Source organism: Nomia melanderi, chromosome 11 (assembly GCF_051020985.1).
Source record: "Nomia melanderi isolate GNS246 chromosome 11, iyNomMela1, whole genome shotgun sequence".
NCBI classification, from domain to species: Eukaryota; Metazoa; Arthropoda; class Insecta; order Hymenoptera; family Halictidae; genus Nomia; species Nomia melanderi.
This window is the reverse complement of record NC_135009.1, coordinates 17,879,233-17,898,251: the sequence shown is the minus strand read 5'-3', so window position 1 is coordinate 17,898,251 and position 19,019 is coordinate 17,879,233. Positions and strand designations below refer to the sequence as shown.

General features: G+C 34.7%; 5 protein-coding genes across 14 annotated transcripts; 3 read left to right on the top strand and 2 right to left on the bottom strand.

The window, feature by feature from the left end:
- Nucleotides 1-151: 151 nt before the first annotated feature.
- p115 (general vesicular transport factor p115) lies at nucleotides 152-5,224 on the top strand. 5 transcript variants are annotated; one of them, XM_031988301.2, is made up of 15 exons: nucleotides 152-514; nucleotides 665-1,010; nucleotides 1,095-1,178; nucleotides 1,435-1,485; nucleotides 1,738-1,966; nucleotides 2,055-2,311; nucleotides 2,396-2,597; nucleotides 2,683-2,834; nucleotides 2,920-3,110; nucleotides 3,175-3,347; nucleotides 3,448-3,875; nucleotides 3,958-4,138; nucleotides 4,230-4,414; nucleotides 4,517-4,900; nucleotides 4,978-5,224. In XM_031988301.2, the coding sequence occupies exons 3-15, from the start codon at nucleotides 1,155-1,157 to the stop codon at nucleotides 5,056-5,058; spliced, it is 2,538 nt and encodes an 845-aa protein (XP_031844161.1). In that variant the 5' UTR covers nucleotides 152-514; nucleotides 665-1,010; nucleotides 1,095-1,154; the 3' UTR covers nucleotides 5,059-5,224. The 5 variants fall into 5 exon arrangements, with proteins under 5 accessions (XP_031844161.1, XP_031844162.1, XP_031844163.1 ...); XM_031988302.2 differs by having other exon boundaries at nucleotides 665-1,014; XM_031988303.2 differs by lacking the exons at nucleotides 665-1,010; nucleotides 1,095-1,178.
- A 917-nt stretch (nucleotides 5,225-6,141) lies between these two features.
- On the bottom strand, nucleotides 6,142-10,294 carry ND-75 (NADH dehydrogenase (ubiquinone) 75 kDa subunit). Of its 6 annotated transcripts, none has more exons than XM_031988307.2 (13): nucleotides 10,131-10,293; nucleotides 9,682-9,761; nucleotides 9,271-9,464; nucleotides 9,052-9,159; nucleotides 8,598-8,963; nucleotides 8,289-8,510; nucleotides 8,073-8,208; nucleotides 7,596-7,948; nucleotides 7,333-7,518; nucleotides 7,033-7,222; nucleotides 6,770-6,945; nucleotides 6,555-6,689; nucleotides 6,142-6,473 (listed from the first exon to the last, which is right to left on the bottom strand). In XM_031988307.2, exons 3-13 carry the CDS (start codon nucleotides 9,427-9,429, stop codon nucleotides 6,324-6,326), a joined length of 2,181 nt encoding a protein of 726 aa, XP_031844167.1. In that variant the 5' UTR covers nucleotides 9,430-9,464; nucleotides 9,682-9,761; nucleotides 10,131-10,293; the 3' UTR covers nucleotides 6,142-6,323. The 6 variants fall into 6 exon arrangements, with proteins under 6 accessions (XP_031844167.1, XP_031844168.1, XP_031844173.1 ...); XM_031988308.2 differs by lacking the exon at nucleotides 10,131-10,293 and adding an exon at nucleotides 9,860-9,934; XM_031988313.2 differs by lacking the exon at nucleotides 9,682-9,761 and having other exon boundaries at nucleotides 10,022-10,294.
- A 639-nt stretch (nucleotides 10,295-10,933) lies between these two features.
- eEF1beta (elongation factor 1-beta) lies at nucleotides 10,934-12,454 on the top strand. Its single transcript, XM_031988325.2, has 3 exons — nucleotides 10,934-11,115; nucleotides 11,659-12,089; nucleotides 12,170-12,454. The coding sequence occupies exons 1-3, from the start codon at nucleotides 11,036-11,038 to the stop codon at nucleotides 12,322-12,324; spliced, it is 666 nt and encodes a 221-aa protein (XP_031844185.1). The 5' UTR covers nucleotides 10,934-11,035; the 3' UTR covers nucleotides 12,325-12,454.
- A 1,774-nt stretch (nucleotides 12,455-14,228) lies between these two features.
- Nucleotides 14,229-16,146, top strand: LOC116432041 (lysozyme). Its single transcript, XM_031988331.2, has 4 exons — nucleotides 14,229-14,431; nucleotides 14,977-15,165; nucleotides 15,290-15,363; nucleotides 15,521-16,146. The coding sequence occupies exons 1-4, from the start codon at nucleotides 14,371-14,373 to the stop codon at nucleotides 15,656-15,658; spliced, it is 462 nt and encodes a 153-aa protein (XP_031844191.1). The 5' UTR covers nucleotides 14,229-14,370; the 3' UTR covers nucleotides 15,659-16,146.
- LOC116432031 (nucleolar MIF4G domain-containing protein 1 homolog) lies at nucleotides 14,976-18,954 on the bottom strand. Its single transcript, XM_031988305.2, has 8 exons — nucleotides 18,558-18,954; nucleotides 17,921-18,423; nucleotides 17,560-17,844; nucleotides 17,089-17,276; nucleotides 16,840-17,015; nucleotides 16,400-16,752; nucleotides 16,193-16,324; nucleotides 14,976-16,111 (listed from the first exon to the last, which is right to left on the bottom strand). The coding sequence occupies exons 1-8, from the start codon at nucleotides 18,952-18,954 to the stop codon at nucleotides 15,821-15,823; spliced, it is 2,325 nt and encodes a 774-aa protein (XP_031844165.1). The 3' UTR covers nucleotides 14,976-15,820.
- Nucleotides 18,955-19,019: the final 65 nt, after the last annotated feature.

The following is a 19,019-nucleotide window of genomic DNA, read 5'->3' as shown; positions in this document are numbered from 1 at the left end:
AGCAGTCTATTGGCGTTATGCATCTTCCTTTCCCTTTTTTCTTTCGATCTCTTACTTCGATTTACAACTTTCTTTTGTTCCTTTCAATTGATCGATCATTTCATTACCGCGTTTTCAGGATTTCAGACGCACACTCGCGTACACGTGTATTCGAGCAGTGCCTGTAGATAGAAACAAATTTAATTCGTACCTCTACAACGATTCGCCACTGAAATATTTTCACGCGTTAGTTCGCTACCATTCGTACATGTACAAAATCTTTAAATCTTTTTCTCCGATGGAACAGATCGAACACACGTCTGAATTATCATCGAAATATGCTAGTTCGTTGACTAACGAGAATTGGGTCGACATTCGATTCGAACAGATAGAAAATCGATCATGGATTTATCTTTCTATAAGAGTTTAGAAACGCGAAAGAACGATTTAACCGTCGTATGAAACGAAAACGCGGAGATTAAGGATCTCGCAATAGTTACGCCGTCTGACATAAGTCGAAAAATCAGATTCGGATGTATGTATTTCGAACGTTTCGTCCTTTTCGTTTCTTTAGTCTTTATGTTACGTTTATAAAAATAGAACTGACAACATGTGCGATACGACTGTTATTATTGTGTACCTTATTCTATTGCTACATAACCTTTATAAGTATGTTTGTTTCTAGAAAAAAACTTGTATTGTTCAGCAGTTTTAATACTGCACTGTGTGTATCGTATTGTTTGTTTATCAAGTTTGTTGGTCAAAGCTTCGATAATGTATGCTTTCATCTATGAAAATGCAAACGCAAAAATACCGATTTTTCTCCTATAACAACATTTTTGTTACACGAGTAGCATAGTCATTTTTATAGATTAATTTCGATCGAAAAGAAATCTCGAACTTTTTGCTTCTATGTATGACGCAATATCGAGAAAAATTGATTTCACTGTTCTAATGAAAAACAACGGACATGGTGGATTTCTACGTTATACGATGTACAATATAAGTACTTGTTTGTACGAGGTACCCAAGTAAGTAGGTACATACGTACTTACTTACGTACTTACTTATTTACTTACTTACATACACATTGCACTGTTTTTATAACTTTATAGGTACTTGGAACAGATTCATTTGTTCTATACTTGTGCCTTTCCGTTGTTGAGTTTCCATCTATGTACTATATACGTACTATAGAGGTACCTATGCCATGTATTCTACTATTTCTTAATAGAATGAACAAGTAAACGAGAAACAAAGTTGTACGAAAAAATCTCTATAAAATGTTTCAAATTCGATTGAAAATTTTTGTTGTTACCGCCCTCTACTGAACATCGACTGTTGTGCAGTAACTTCGGTTAATCGAAAATGTCGACAACGTCGTGTGACGTGTAGTTTACGGCTGCTAGCTGTTACTTTGTCAACAAAATGGAATACTTTAAAAGTAGTTTAAAGTCTGTTTTAGGTTCTACACCTGTGGAGAACGAACCGTCAGGCGCAGATACGGTATATTTGAATTTTCAATCAACAATTATTTTTACATTATTCTCACATTATTTTTACATTACTTTTACATTATTGTTCTCGCGCGTTCCAACATGTAAAATTTGAAAACCATTGGATATTCAGTCACAATACCGAAGCAATCTTCTCTCGTGCAGATCAAATTTTCAAACATATTGACATCTCTGTTGCCTTTTTATTTCACTATTCTTACGTCTCTGTTAATTGTATTCATTTCTAATAATGTGTGTGCAGGTAGAACGGTTAGTGGACAGGTTACAATCATCAACATTGTTGAATGACAGGCGAGATGCTTGTCGAGCACTTAAAGCTCTTTCGCGTACTTATCGCGTCGAAGTGGGAGCTCAAGGAATGGATGCATTGAGACAAACATTGGAAGTTGACAGAACGGATTGTGAAATTATAGGTTTAGCACTGGACACTCTTTGCAACATAACTAATCCTAAAATGTTCGACGAAGAAGGTAACCGGTCATGCTTATTAGTTATCGTCTTTATGTATACCGAAATTAAATTACAAATGTGTATTCGCAATAAAAATGTCATTTGCAGTGGATAAACATGGACCCGAGAATAAAGTAGGAGAACAGTTTACAGAAATATTTATTAAGAATTCTGATAGCATTGGAGCAGTATTAACACTTTTAGAAGAATTCGATTTTACCGTTAGATGGCCAGCACTGAAATTATTAATGAATTTGTTAACCAATAGGCCAAAGGATATTCAAGAAATAATTTTAATCAGTCCCATGGGTGTTTCGAAATTAATGGATCTCCTCGGGGATAGCAGAGAAGTCATTCGTAACGATGTATGTTACCGTTACATTGAAATGTATTAGACATTTTCACATTTCAGTTGCCTCGTAAATATCTATCGATCATTATTATTATAGGTTTTATTGCTTTTGATTCAATTAACTAAAGGTAACGCGAACATTCAAAAAATTGTTGCATTCGAAAATGCATTTGACAGAATTTTTGATGTTATCGAACAAGAGGGTAACGCGGAAGGTGGTATTGTCGTAGAAGATTGTTTGTTACTTATGTTGAACCTTTTAAGGAGTAATATAAGTAATCAAAACTTTTTCAAAGAAGGTAATAATAATAATCTTTTCGACTATTAGACCATTTCTCTGGAGGAACCAATGGTGACATAATGAAACGGTATTTCCTGTCTTAGGTAGTTACATACAAAAACTGACACCGATGTTCCAAATACCACCTGAACTAGAAGATAGTCCCTTGGGAGGTTGGAGTCCACAGAAGGTCTCGAATGTTCATTGCATGGTACAAGTAGTTAGAGCATTAGTGGCGCCAAGTGGACCTGCTCAGGTAACCACCGATTCTAACGTTCAATTTCCGGATTTAGCCTAAATATTTAGCCTAAATAACTTTTTCAAAATAATCCTGTTCAAAGGCAGTAGCAACTTGTCAGCAGATCATGAGAGCATGCGGATTATTGCAAGCTTTGTGTAATATATTAATGGCTAGCGGCGTGCCCGCGGATGTATTAACAGAGACGATTAATACAGTGGCTGAAGTAATCAGAGGAAATGCTAGTAATCAAGAATTTCTAGCAGGGGTAATGGCGCCTAGTAGTCCCCCCAGGTAAAATACTACTTAAAGAAACATTTGAGATGAACATTTTCTGTAACTGTATACTGGTGTATAGGCCTGCAATTGTTGTTTTACTGATGTCTATGGTAAACGAAAAACAACCGTTCGTGTTAAGGTGTTCCGTTCTCTACTGCTTTCAATGTTTCTTGTACAGAAACGAAATAGGACAAAATCAATTAATTCAGACATTATTGCCACAAGGTAACGAGATGCCGTCTTTGACAACAGGTTTGTTAGCATTTATGTCGTTCTTTCTTATACATAGATTGTTTGGATTGTAATGCGTTAAGGACGTAAAAGGTTTGTTTGACGAATATAATATTGCTAGGACAGTTGTTGTGTGGAGGTCTGTTCTCCCCGGATCCTTTATCGAATTGGTTTTCCGCAGTAGCGTTGTCTCATGCATTGATCGACGATAGTACACAGAAGGAACAACTACTGCGTGTACTTCTGGCGACTAATATCGGAAAGCCACCGGTGACTTTGATGCAACAATGTGTCATGTTACTGCAACAAGGCAATAAAACACAATGCAAATTAGGTCTTTTAATGCTACTTTGCAGATGGACCGCGTACTGTCCAGCAGCGGTTAAATCATTTTTACTTATTAATTCTTCTGTAGCTTATTTAACTGCATTATTATCATCACAGGAGAATAACGACGATCTACAGGAAACTTTACTGCAAAGTATGTGTGCCATACTTATTGGATTGTGCATACATTTTAATGACAACAGTGTTTCTAATTATACAAAGGTATTATTGCAATTATTAGAAATTTCAAAGATAATCGCGTACAGAATGTTAGAAAACAGGCAATTCAATGGATTCTTTTTAGGAAAAATTGTGCGATTTAATTGAGAACAGAATAGGATTGGAAAGATTTCAGGATGCAATTGGAGGTCTTGCTAGACACGAGGTGTATTCGCGAACGTTGAAACATCCTCAGTCCTCGGCGAAGAATCCTTCGGAACTTCTATTGGATCATGAATTTTGTAGATTATCGAAAGCGTTAGAGGGTACCGACACTCACCTTTAATCACCATTTTCCGTCGTATCTAAGAGAACATTTTCCCTTGATTCAATCTATATATTTATATTATATTTTAGGTATAATTACGAAATCGGTTCTAGATACGAGCAGCTTACATCATAAAAATCAAATTACGTCAGCAATACCCGCAGACTCTGTTTTAGTAGCTCAATATAAGGAAGTTATTCGAGAACAAGACTTACAAATACAAAAGCTTAACCAAATCACAGAATCACTCGCTAAAGAGAAACACGAACTCGAAGTACGGTACAGTACAGTAGAAATTTTAGCAAATAATATTTCTAGAGGAAACTCCGGTAGATTTAATTAAATGTTTCTCATACTCGATACACATTGTTCGCAGGCACAAATATATGATTTACAGTCGACCATTAGTCACTTAAGGGATCAAAATTTAGTGTTACGTGTAGCACAAACTAATATGCTATCGGAAAGCGTAGAATCTGCCGACACAGTGAAAAATACAGATTCCGCAGAACTGGAGAAATGTAGGAACGTTATTAGCGAATTGGAAAACCGTTTGACAGAATATGCTTCGGTAATAAAAGAATACGAGCGAAAATTCGAAGAAAGAAACGAGACTGCTCATTTCGAATGTAAATTAAAGGAAAAATCTGAAGAATTAGATAAATTAAAAAAGGACCAAGAAGATCTTTTGGAACTTTTAACAGAACAAGATAGTAAAATTGTACTATACAAGGAACGATTGCTCGCGTTAGGTGAAAAGGTATTCTCAGTAAAGGTCATTATTTTAGATGTTTTCCAATTTTACATACTTTCTGAACGTCATCTATTCCCTATTAGGTTGAAACAGATGAAAGTTCTATCGAACTTGATACCGACGATCAACCGGAATCTACCAATTCTGTAGATCGAGTGAATTAACGTCACCTTCGATATTTAAACGTATTATAGTGTCAACAGTGAGAAGGGTTTTGTTTCAATGGTACCCCCTTTTACCTCCCTTTGCCTTAATTATTTTATTTGCTTGAAACGATTAGTATTCATTGCATTATAATGATATTGAATAGCAAATATTGATAAGTGGAAACACATGGTCAAAATAATTGTCTCCCACACTCTGACAAGTCCATGATTATCACTAGACGAAATTTCAATCTAGCGACAACAAATTTTCTACTATAACATGAGCTTTTTTAAGAGCATCTTGTAGTATTTTACGGTACTTTGTTTTCTTTACGTAATTCCAGATTACTTTCTTCGGACTGTTAATTGTTTTAAAGGATTGATTAATGTGCTGTATCGATATGCTTCAAAGAAGATGTATCAGTTTGCCTTAGACGTCGACGTTACGTTAAAACGATTCTACAGAGGAAAGTGAAATATATAAATAGATAAGAAAACAAGATTATTGTACCCTTGAATGACATAACGTGAAATTAATTTAGAATATAAGGTTCCATATATCATTTCTATACAATATTAAACGTACTTAAAGTAATTAAAGAATACTGTTGCCCGCATATGAGCGATGCGACACAGAATTTGTTAAAATTCCATTTTTTCCAATAATTTCAAGCAAATGCGCATAATAATAAAAATAAGCTATGCCGAGGTCTAGAACTTCGAACATCTGGTAGAACGACCCTATTAATGGGGATCCCTTCGGGATAGCAGTGCTATGAGCATTCCCTTAGACACTAAGCAGATAGGATTTGATAGAACATTTCTGACGCCTCGATATTTCAGAATGGTATGCAATGTTTGTATGGATCTTGTATCCAATATATAAGTTTTATCGCAGATGGTTTCACAGATCCTTTATATTTGTGTATTATTTGATTACGTATAACATATATTAAGTAAAATATATAATGCAATAGTTTGTACGACACAAATGTAGAAAGGTTCAGTAAAGCCTCTTAAATAAATAGATAAATAAGTAAATAAAAAATATGTGAGAATATGCGGACAATATTAATGGGAAATAATAACGAAAATAATGGATTGGATTTTCATTGAATATTTCACATATCGTATAATTTAACGTACACTTTAACGTAATAATTACAAAAGAGATTTTCGTTTTTCACATGCCTTTAATAAAAGCATCATGGTTGAAATGTCTGCAACTAAAGTTAGACACTTGCTATAATGCAGATTTCTATTTACATAGTACACTTAACCATCTACAGAGCGCTGTCTCGTTGTTTGATAACTGCTTGCACACACTTGGCCATTGTAGGTGAAGCACGAGACACTGCATCTGTCATGAAAAACTGGTCTAGCGTTTTTTGTTTCATTTCCAGTGGTTCCGAAGACAAGGGTTCCCTAGATTCCTATACAAATACGCGTACACGTTACTATAAATTTAACTCTAACCAAAGCATCGAATTATCTTTAGTCTCTTATTTAAATACCTTCGATAATTCTAACGCTTGGGAAATATAGTTAGCCGGTTCCACGGTACCATATCTAACCAAATGGGGTGCAATTTCTTCGAGTCTACCGCTTAGCTCTGTCAAGTTGTCGTACGGTAAACAGATACCACAAATCTGTAGTGTGGAAACATTTCATTGATCACGTTCTTTGATCAATTTTAGATAAATAAGGTTTCAACAATATTAAAACGTACCTCAGAAAGTGCTCGTATAATCTTCCAATCTGGACGTGCCATTCCTGGAGGTGTAACTGCAGCACAAGTTTGTTGAGCACGACCTTCTGTATTTACGTAGGTCGCAACTTTTTCTGTATACGCAGCCCCAGGAAGTATAACGTCTGCTATTGAGGCTCCTTCGTCACCATGACTACCTAAAAAAATTTAATAAAATATAAATTATCATTTGAGAATTGCTGTATACGATAAACGTAGTGCGTTGAATGTGCCTTTGCATATACCTATATATACGATGAAGGTATTTGGGAAGTCTTCTTTCTTTATATTTCCATCATCTGCTCCTAATAGGAAAAGAATTTTCGGTTGTACTTGCTTGACGTCTTCTATGGTCGATGAATAACCCACATCTAAAGCAGCTACTTGCGATGCATTTGTATGGAGGATATTTAACACTTTCCAACCTTCAGAAGCCTAGAAAAAAAGTAATATACATTGTCCCCTGAAAGATCTTGAGACACTCTAACCAGTTATAACATTTTAAGGTACATTTACTTCTAGCAATGAGAAGAATTTTTACTTACTTTCGAGTTTTCTTCTAAAGTTTGTGCCAACAGCTGTGTTTCAGATATAATTTTCGTTCCATCTTTTCTACTTAACTGCTCGACGCCTAAAAGGACCAGAGGTCTTTTAGCAGATTTTAAAGTGTTAGAGAATGGATGAGTACCATTTCTCAATTGTGTTATAATTTCAGGAGATTGACCTAAATGCTAAAACATAAATGAAATTTCAATCCTTGAAAATGAAAAAACTCAGTACAATGATGAATATCCACAGTAAAACTTACCTCATAGTCATATGTTAAATCTACATTCTGACCTATTAATGCAATAGTTTGTTCACCATGAAGGTATCCTTTCCTTAAACGTGTGTTCACCAATGGTGCTTCGTATCTCGGATTTGTTCCAATCAATAACACTACATCGGCTTCCTCGATTGCGGCGATTGTATTGTTTAATAAATAACTACTTCTAATATCAATCCCCGCGCCATGTTTTGGAAATGTTTGTTCCGTAGCAAGAGTTTCACTGCCAAGCCTATTTATTAAATCCTTCAATGCTACAAGAGACTCGGCATCTGCCAATTTTCCAGCAATTGCCGCACATTTATTTTGTGGTATACCTGCTGTAGTTTGAGCAACTGGAAAACAATATAATGCTTGAAATGAAAAAATATAAAAAAGCTTGCAAAACTCAAGAGACAAGTGTACTATATTAAGTTATTTTAAGAGTGTAACTACGTTTAAAGTACAACTATGATATACTTGCTACAAGAGCATCTTCCCAGTCTACAGCTTCTAATTTTCCATTGACTTTCATCATAGGAGTAATGAGCCTCTGTCGTTTAAGCCCATCATAAGAGAAACGTGCCTTATCCGAGAGCCACTCTTCATTTATTTCCTATAAAATATTATTAATATTATTTATAATTAAAGATTACAAATATAATTTAAAGAAAGATTATCGATAATGCTACCAACTTCGTTCACCCTTGGTAAAATTCTCAAAACTTCATTCGTTCGATGCGATATTACTATATTGCTACCCACAGCATCAAGAACATCTATGCTGTCCGTAGAACGTATCTCCCATGGACGAGCAACAAAAGCGTACGGCTTGCTGGTTAAAGCACCGACAGGACATAAGTCAATGATATTACCGGACAACTCGGACAGAAACATCTTTTCTACATAAGTTCCGACCTGTTAAAAATAATTTGAATAAATGTATATATAGAAATTTTAAGAGTATCAAAGTATACTTGACGTAAATGAAATGGCTTGACATACTTGCATATCGTTTCCACGACCTGTAGTTCCTAAGTCATCTATACCGGCTACTTCGGACGCAAAACGTATACACCTCGTACAATGGATACATCGTGTCATAATTGTTTTAATTAATGGACCAATATCCTTATCCTCCACCGCTCTTTTGCCGCTATAATTAATATCGACAAATCGACTTCGGTCGCTACCAAAAGCCATACTTTGATCTTGTAAATCACATTCGCCTCCTTGATCACAGATGGGGCAATCCAATGGATGATTTACCAATAAAAACTCCATCACGCCTTCTCGAGCTTTACGAGTTAAATCGGAATTTGTTTTTATCCTCCAACCTTTCATTACAGGCATGGCACAAGCAGCAACAGGCTAGACACGTTTACACAAGAAACTAGGTATAATTACTACTTATTTGTATCATCTATATCTTGAAATTTGTGATGATTATAATAAATACCTTGACCTGTTTTTCAATTTCTACAAGACACATCCTACAGTTTCCTGCTACAGCTAAACGTTCATGGTAACAGAATCTGGGAATTTCTACTCCTACTTTTGCAGCTGCCTAAGAAATGTAATTACATTGAAATAGAAATAGTGATATTTCAAAAAATGTTAAAAAATCAAAAAAACGGATAAATTATTTTTGTTAATAATAGAGAAATTGTTATTTTACCTGCAAGACAGTTGTTCCAGGAGGTACATGAACAGGTTTGTCATCTATGAATACCTCTACTAATTCTTGTTGCAACTTGGAAGATGTATGAAATCCCATAACAAAGGGCCTACCATTCGATAACCCTGTAGACAACCTTATTACCGAGAGCCTCAACATTTTGGCTCCGATCACTTTTACGCGTCGACGTTATGCTGTTATATAAGAAAAAGGTATAGTTAAAATTACGTTAGGTTCAATGAATGAAACGTAATAACCTAATTTTACATTAACCATATCTGTTTCTCTACAATTAGCACAAGACAATACGAACAACACAGTACACAGTACATTAAATTGCACATGTTGATGTAACATCGTTAATTGTAACTTTCGTAACGATTAAATTCATTTGAAATGAACAGAAATTACCAAAAATATCCTCCGTTTCCGTGATTCTTTCTAAATTAAACTATACGAACAGGTACATCTAGCACTACTTATTTAAGTACCTAGAGCAAACGGATGACAAGATTCATTTGGTGTTGATTCGAAACAGAGGTTTAATATATATATTGATATATTTGCTAAGATTAACATTTGAACAGACTTTTCGGATCGTTGAGGTCAAATGAATCCTTTAAATATAATTATTAGCCAGTACAACATTGACAAGAGTATCTAAATCAATGTCCGCGGGCACTCTAGTGATACTCCCCTTGGCAAAAGTTACCCTCTCTTTCCCCATAGCTACCTGGGTAGATAGTTTTACCTGTTTCTCGTATCGAGCACATAATACTACATAAAACTGCTCGCATAGTAGCTGCTACCTACTCGATTATTTATCCAATAAATACTATATTTTGAATCGGCTAACTTACTTTCCCCGCGCTAGTAACTCGGAAACAGCGCACCCGACTTGAGCTCTGCTCGAGAAGCCGCTCGAGACTGTATGCGAGCTGATAGAAACAACGATAGGTGAAAGTAGGTATAGAGAGGGTAACTTTCCGTGAGGGGAGTATCACTAGAGTTGGCACCCAGTTGGTTAGGTGTTGGTCTAGCTGACACTGAATACAACGAGTACTCGGGTGTAGGTACATACTTATGCGGCGATTACGATACACCTGATAAAAGCTCGGTTGCTAAACATTACTAGGAAATATTTCGAGTTCAGTTCAATCGGAAAGACTGTTAGACGGTGAAACGTTATTTCTTAGTTTTAAAGAGTAATTACTCGCTTTGAAACAATTTGTAGAACTTTCCGAAGAATTCTGTTCCGAACTTGAATGGATTTGAATGAGGAAAAACTCGTGGTCCGGTTCGCGAACAGATCGAGTAGACGCTTAGAAATGTAAACAGTTGATATCCAGTAAAGTAAATAGGTCTATTCCTTTGTCCTCTTGTTGTCTTTTCTTTGTTGAAACGAGTAATACGGGAAATTAGTGATAAAACACATTGAGCTTTTAACGAGACTTCCCGCTATACGCATTTCACGATGAAACCGATGAATGAAATAACTCGAGTAGATTTGATACAATTACGTTTTATAGAATTTCATTGTCGTTAAATAATTGTAATAAAGCAATTTCGAGTAATCGCTATGAATGTAGTTACTTTTTTTATTTCCTAAGAGTAATTTACCGGAATGACGTCACCGTGCTCCGAAGTAAGGAATCGTCTACTTTTATACTCCATATAGCTTTCTCTTCCGGTGAGCAGATAGAGAGTACTTCACTTCTGTCGGCTTCTATCATACATATACTTTATCTTTACTTGAATTTCCGCGATGGCTGTTGGTGATCTTAAAACAGATAAAGGTGTCAAAGACTTAAATTCTTATTTAGCGGATCATAGTTATATCGAAGGGTGAGTTTGGTTTTATCATTGAAGAATTTTGATCGTAGTACACGTGTTCCACTTGTCGGCATATTACAAGAGTCGCATATCTTTCTTTTTCCCTTGCACAAGCATCTAAAAAAGAAAATTCTTGGCTAGAAATATCGCAGTGTCACTTAACATGTCCTGTTCTTAACGTTTTATGCTTAGTGCTTGTGATTATTTCTTTTATTAATAATTAATATTCATTTAGTTTCTGCGATTTTCAATAGTCTTTGAACTTCCCTTCAATGTACCAATTCATATGTGTATTAACACGTCTGCTTGATTGATATTATTGTACATACTTGCAATTAAGTATCATTCCTTTATTATTATTATTATTATTATTATTATTATTACTATTATTATTACTATTACTATTGTTGTTACCATCATCATCATCCTATTTGTAACATCTGTAACGTTTTTGACATTTCTTTAAAATGATATTATTAGTATTAAATGCACATTGAATAACGGAGATGTAATAGTTGTTTAATTATGCCGTCTACAGAATAAAATATTTTTAAGGTGGCAACCGACTCAAGCCGATGTGGCAGTGTTAGAAGCTCTAGGAAAGACTCCAACATCTTCAAATCCTCATGTTTTAAGATGGTACAACCACATCAAATCGTACGACTTAGAAACACTTCCCGGAGAAAAAAAAGCACCAGCTCTCTTAAATAGCGATAATGTCAATGAACCGGCAACAGTAAAAAATGAAGATGACGACGATAAAGATGTGGATCTGTTTGGTTCGGACGAAGAAGAAGACGCGGAAGCTGCGAGAATTAGAGAAGAAAGACTTAAAGCGTACGCGGAAAAAAAGTCTAAAAAACCAGCATTGATCGCTAAGTCTAGTCTGGTATTAGATGTAAAACCATGGGGAGACGATACAGATATGAAAGCCATGGAGGACGCCGTTAGATCCATTCAGATGGATGGATTAGTTTGGGGTGCTTGTAAGTCGATATTCCTTTCTGTTCCAGTTTAACTCTTTTTAATATCCGTTTATTTGTATATACTAATTTTATTTTTTCAGCTAAACTAGTCGCCGTGGGTTACGGTATTCATAAATTCAGAATAATGTGTGTCATCGAAGATGAGAAAGTATCCGTGGACTTATTGGTAGAACAAATCGAAAGTTTCGAGCAACTAGTTCAATCTGTCGACATCGAGTCATTCAATAAAATATAAATGACTGTTTGTGTCCGTTACTTTTAATATAAACTTAATAAATAATAACCATTGTTTGTATATATAATTTGTTATTGGATGATCCTAAATAATTACTAATGCAACTTCAATGGTAATATATTAACGAAGCTTTAAATGGAGTGTTTATTTGAATTCTATTACCTTTATATTGGCAATAGATCACAAATATATATATATATATTTCAGTTTTATATATTATATTTCGTTTATGTTTCGAAATCGAATAATGTAGCGTATCGATATCAGTTTCTAACGATTATACACGTAATTGTTCAATGTTAGAGTGTGAGACAAATATGGACTGCTGTGGTGAGAATGAGAATTTTGTAATCTGTAGACGATCAAAGTCCTTGAACGAAAACTTAATCGTTGGGATAGAGACGAATAACGTCCATTTAGTGTAGGTATTATGCGTTCTGTGGTAAATTTTCAAGCAATAATTTACGCATAATTAATCCTTTATCGCAGTAGTATCTTGCGTTTGTTTGTAATTTTTTGTTCTCCCCTGTCCATCATAACTATTCGTATTATGATATTGAGAATCAATTGAAATGCTTATTACTCGTCTGCCAACATCGCTGTTACGATGTAAATTATCTAGGTAATTTTTTCGAACTTCTCCAATGATAATTTAGACAAAGAAAGTGACAAAGATAATTCTTTGTGTGTACTTCCATGTATACTGTACAGATACTTTTACGTTTTCTTAAAGTCGATAGATTATACAATTATGCATAGTATATGCGTAGCGTGTATTAATTAAATTTGTTTATTTAACAATCAATAGCAATATTAGCCCATTGAATTACCCGATTGAAATATCGTTTCTTAATCGCAGTAATAATCGGTAGCGGTAGACCTTGAAGCTACAATAAGTATATATCTCGAATCGTAAAGTATTCGAGCGTAGGCGTGTTTCAACCGAAGAGAAATTATTAGTTGGCGATACTTTATCGTGATTTTAATTATTTTAGCGTTGTAGGTAAAAATCGGAGATTTAGTAGATCCAAGTGAGTGAGTAGGCACACAAGTACTTCCATATCAGCTGTGCCTCGCGCCTCACGCGTATGTGTCATTAGATACTTTGCGACAAAAGTCCATTTGTACCATACCGGTGAATACGAATAAGGTGTTTGCAGGTGAAATATAATGAAAATGGGGAATTTCTTGTTCCGATCTGAAAGCCATTAATCCCCTCGACTTCGCTACCTTGTTTAAAGTTAAAATCCGGTTTCGGCATGGGTTCTCCGTTCTTACTCATATTCCATTCGGTTCAGAGGGAACATTATGTTTCCATTAAATCGCAGAAAAGTATATCTGCTTCGCGTTCTATAAGAGAATAAACACCCCTCGAATGCGCAATGTTTTCTATGAATTTTCATAAATTTCCATGAATCCCTCGTCAATCGAACGCGTGTCAAGTTCGATATCGTTTGCGAACAACTGTACGAATGCAATGTCGAGAACAGTGCAAATGGTAAAAATTCAACAGAAAAATCAGATTTACGTATAGATCGATCTCGTTAGAAATTGAAAAAAGCAACAGGCTCGAACTCGCATCGGTTCTTCGTATAATACGCGTCGAATTGTTTGCGTAGACGAATCGAATTGAAACGAGCAAGCGAGAAGATTCGTAATGCGTCTTGCGGATGAAACCTCGAATAGATTTGTTTCATTGAATGTCGATGTTCGCGTGAAACTAGACAGATACGAGTTTTATTTGTAGTTTTCTTTTTGAACGTTAATGGTGCGCGGCAACTCGAATTCCAGAAGGTACGGATCTTCTTTCTTAAGGAATCGGAGACCTTGCCACTGACCTTTGTCGAACTCCCCACTTTCGCAGCCGCTAACATACGTTCACCGCCCACTTACCACGTCCGTTACAACTGTTTTCTATATAAAAGAACGAGATGACGGAATATAGCGCGAGTATCGTTTTAGCAGGGGAATCCCGAAAAATACGTGTCAACGATACTTCCAAAGTCAAGTCCTAACAAAGAGCAAGTGCGCGGATCAATTGGAAAAATGATTCTTTCGCCGAGCGTGTCGATCGTAACGTACTTATTGCCCTTATTGCTATTTTATGGTGAGTGAATAACAATTGTTTTCAATATTAACGTTAACACGAGAAACAAACGAGTACTCGATAAACTTGGTAATGACTGTAAACGTTCAATTGTTCCATTTTTTATATTGTTTATATTTCTAAAGATTACAGTTAAAGATACTTCGAACGCTATAAAATAAGAGGAAACGAGCGTTCAAGATTCTATTCTCTGTAAATTCGATTCTTTCGAAAAAGGAGGTACGGTCGCAACGATTCCACCGACACGTTGATCGTTGCGCCGATAATTCTCTTTTCTTTCTATCTTATCGAAAGAAGGGGATATTTTGCTAAAAAAAATAACCAAAGTTCAAATGTTTCATAATAAGAGTATAAAGAATTTGAAAAGAACCGATTAATACATCACTATTCTCGACTTTCCTCTTGTTTTCGCATAGTCTGATTTTTCAAAGACGCCTAATGAACTACTAGAAAATAATAGTTTACCGTTTATAAGTTCTTGTTTTCATATGCTTTTGGTATTGTCCGATAAAGAAAAGTATTGTAAATGTGGTATTGATCGGTAGGGCAACAAGCTTCCGTGACGGAAAGCGTAACAATATCGAAGACTTGCTTCGGATGTATATGCGAGGCTGCCTCGGGTTGTAACGTTACAATTGGCTGCGAAGGGTCCGTGTGCGGACCGTTCCGCATAACATGGAACTATTGGGCTGATGCGGGTAAACCGAAACTCAAAGGGTCCTCCGACGAAGACGGTTAGTAGAAAAGTATTTATATTGCAACTACAATTAGTATTCGTATTATATTTACATTTGTACAATATCGTTAGCATTTACTGTACGCGATCGACAGTTTCATAGAACATTTCTTTTCATCTAGCATACCAGAAATGCGTCAACGATCCATTCTGCGGAGCTGACACCGTACAAGGCTACATGGATAAATTTGCTCAAGTAATTTTTCCGAAAGAAATGCATTTTTATTTCTCTCTCTCTCTCTCTCTCTCTCTCTCTCTCTCTCTCTCTCTCTCTCTCTCTCTCTCTCTCTCTCTCTCTCTCTCTCTCTCTCTCTGCACGCATCGTTTTTCCTGACCATATTTTTCATTCGCAGGATTGTAATGGAGATGGAAATATCGATTGCGACGACTTCCTTCGAATTCATCGATTAGGTGGTTACGGATGCAGCGCGCCTCTGAATGCTAAATACGAAAATGCATACAAACTTTGCATGAAAACGTATAACGTGTAATCGACGAAATCCAACCGACTTACGCATTAAGAAACATTATTTTATACACTTTTATTCCATAAAAAATTAACTAACTCGATAAAGTACCAACTAACATTTGATATTCGATTTAAAACAATAGTCGTAAATGCAAGTGTTTGCATATTATATACCTTAATCGTTTCAAAATTTAATTTTCGTTCCATGCGAAACTATTATTTTGTCCACTAATTCGGCTCTCCTTTTCAAAGTTACTTCTTTTTCGTTTAACGTACCAGACGAATCTATATTTTTTATTAAAAAATATTGTATGAATAAACGAAGACTTTCTCTAAACGTTTGCAGTTGTGGAGAAATGGATATTCTTTCAAAGGTTTGCAAACAAACTTGCTCGTTTTTATGTAAAAGAATACCTAGTATAATTTCTCTGAGAAGTTTCATGGTGTATCTATCTAGTTCTGTAAATTGAATAACCTGTAATAAAATTCGATTATCAGACTTATCGCGCACTTAATAATGTTATATACGTTGCATGATAGAAAGTACAATATTTACTTTTAAAACTGACAAAGCGAGGCATTTTTCGGTGAATAAGTATGTTAAAAATCGAGCTAGATTGCTCAATTGCTTTCTTCCGTGTGTATTCAAAGACTTCAATTTATCCCACAACGCATATTGCAATGTAAGCTGAAATGTTATTGGTAACTTAAATCTCGATATACACGATTGCGTGTGTCTGTTTATAAAATCGTGAAGCTATACCTGATACTTTCGATTATATTCGCAGAATTTTTGAGCTAATACGGCATAGTAAGGATTAAACTTGTTTTCTTGCAAGCAACAATGTATTAAAACATGTATGATTTCATCTTCCTGTTGGTCCTTCAAACCTAGGTGATGAAGATTTTCAAAAGCGTCTACGTAATCTTCGGCTGTCATGAGAATGCAAAAGATATTTCTTCTTGTATCGGTGTTCATTCGTTGCTTCTCCGCTAGCTCAAGTATTTTTTTACCGAAACGAAATTTATTTTCCTGTTTCACCTTGTCTTGATTACTCGTCATGTTCGATCCAACCCAAGCAGAACCAACGATCCACCATTTTCCATTTTCATCGGCTGTACAAGAACCAACGAAGTATAGATTTTCTTATTTTCTTTTCTTATACGTTATAGTCGATCCAGATACGAATAAATCATGTTTACCGTGTAATAAGTCCTCCAAGGAAACATTGAATTGCGTTATAGTATTTCCTTTGCGTATTACATTTTTTATAACTTTCTTCAAATGCTCCACATGCGAAGGATCGTATTGTGGTATTTTACTAATATTATTATTCTTTATTGCTAACAAAACATCCAACAGAAATCTAAATCTTGAGCTGCATAGTAACAACATGTTTTAAATTAAACATTTATACAAATTTTAACTCTTCTTCAGAATTTAAGACTTACCTCTGCTCGTTTTTATGACTAGCTATTTTTTGTAAATTTTGTATAAATTCTTTTAAAGCAATTGGATCATCTTTTCGTAGTACAAAACCTACTGTTCTCAAAATAAGCAATATCAAATCAATTTCTTTCTCTGTAAATTTAGTTGTAAGTCTATCGAGTATCTGATAAAGAAGTTTATATCCGTATACCTGCATTAAATTTGAAGAAAAAAATATTTACTTACATTTATCCGTACGTAAAAGAAGGGGGAGTATTCTGAATATAAAATTTTAGCTTTGTGTCTGCAGACACAACCGATACAGTAATCCAAAGAATTTCAGTGATCAAAATTAAAAATGTAATAAAAAGAATATTATATATACATATATATAATTGCTCAAAGTTAGAATCTTATATTGAGAATCCTCCCTCTAATGGTTGGGTTGTACTGTATTGTATCGTAGCTAAAACTGTTTCACAAAATTACTGTACTTTAAAATTATATAGGTGTGAGATCATCAGAATCACATTATCTAATTCTTTGTCCTCAACATTCTGTGAGACATCCATAATTTCAATAAATTTTTTTACAAGTTTTTCTAAAAAATGTGCTCCAATTTCGATCCCAATGTTAGCATGTAAAATAGCAATCAACATCATATATTCACAAATCAAACGATTTGGAGTAAGCACACGTGCAATTACAGCCTCAAATATTAAATTCGTTAACAAACAGTTCATATCATTGCGACCATTAGTCAGATACAGTTCTTCTATCTGCAACACATAGGTCATATTAAGAAATGAAGTTATCGATTCAGGGCTTGTGTTGCACATTAAAACAATCAATTACCTGATTAGTTATGATATGCATATTCTGTTCAGCTATTCTATTCAAACAGCCTTTTAATTTCCTTTTTAGAAAAAGTAATTTCTCATTGTCCTTATTTATCGCATTATTTGCATTAACCTCTGTATCACGGAATGTATATTTATTATGCTCATGTATAATATTACCCTCTCTATCTCGTTTTCGTCCATATATATCTTCCCAGATGTTATTATCTGTGTCATCAATATTATTACACATTTTGTCCTGCTTAGTATCCAATTTTACTTTATCAATTTTTAATCTATTTAAATTATTATTTCGTGAAAAACATTTCGGTGCATGCGTAGAACTATCGCTATCATTTCTATTTTCTTCGTCGTCTCTTTCCATGGTTTCCGTATCAGTTTCTTCAAGTACCATAGATAAATCTGTTTTAAATTCATTATTATATTTATTCTCTACAAGCTCTTCCTCTGCATCTACTATACATTTTCTATCTTCTTGGAGACAAAAATCCAAAATATCTATACAAGTGTTAAGGAGATTTATTTATGCAACAGATAATGTATCAACTTACTAAAAATACAACATGAAATCTCACTTTAAAAAGTATAAAGTCCAAAAAGTTTACTTATCAAATAGAATAGAAAAAGGATACAATCTAAACCATCTGTTTTAAAAGATTTAGGAATTGTTGTTTTCTTTTTCTTATTCATTTTGAGCTGTTTTTCTAACTTTCTAATCATTTTGTCCTCTTTCTGATTTGCTTTCGTAAGAAATTCATTTTCTTTATTTTTTTTCTTGCGCTCATGCACTTCTTTTTCCTTCTTCTTAATAAATTTAACTTGGAAATCGTTTACGACCTCGTCGTTGGTATTGTCATTATCGACATGTGTGTTGGCATGCTGTCCTGAAACACGTAACTCATTCCTCTTTTTAAAATGATTTGCTTTACTAATTTTCTTTTGTTTCCTAAGCTCTTTGCGGATTTGTTTACGTGACTTTTGTAATGATGTCGATTTATTTTTTGGATTTAATCGTTTAAACGAACCCATTTTCTATAGTGTAAAATAAATTATCAATTTCTGTGAAATTTCAAAAGAAAACAATTTCTTGGAAA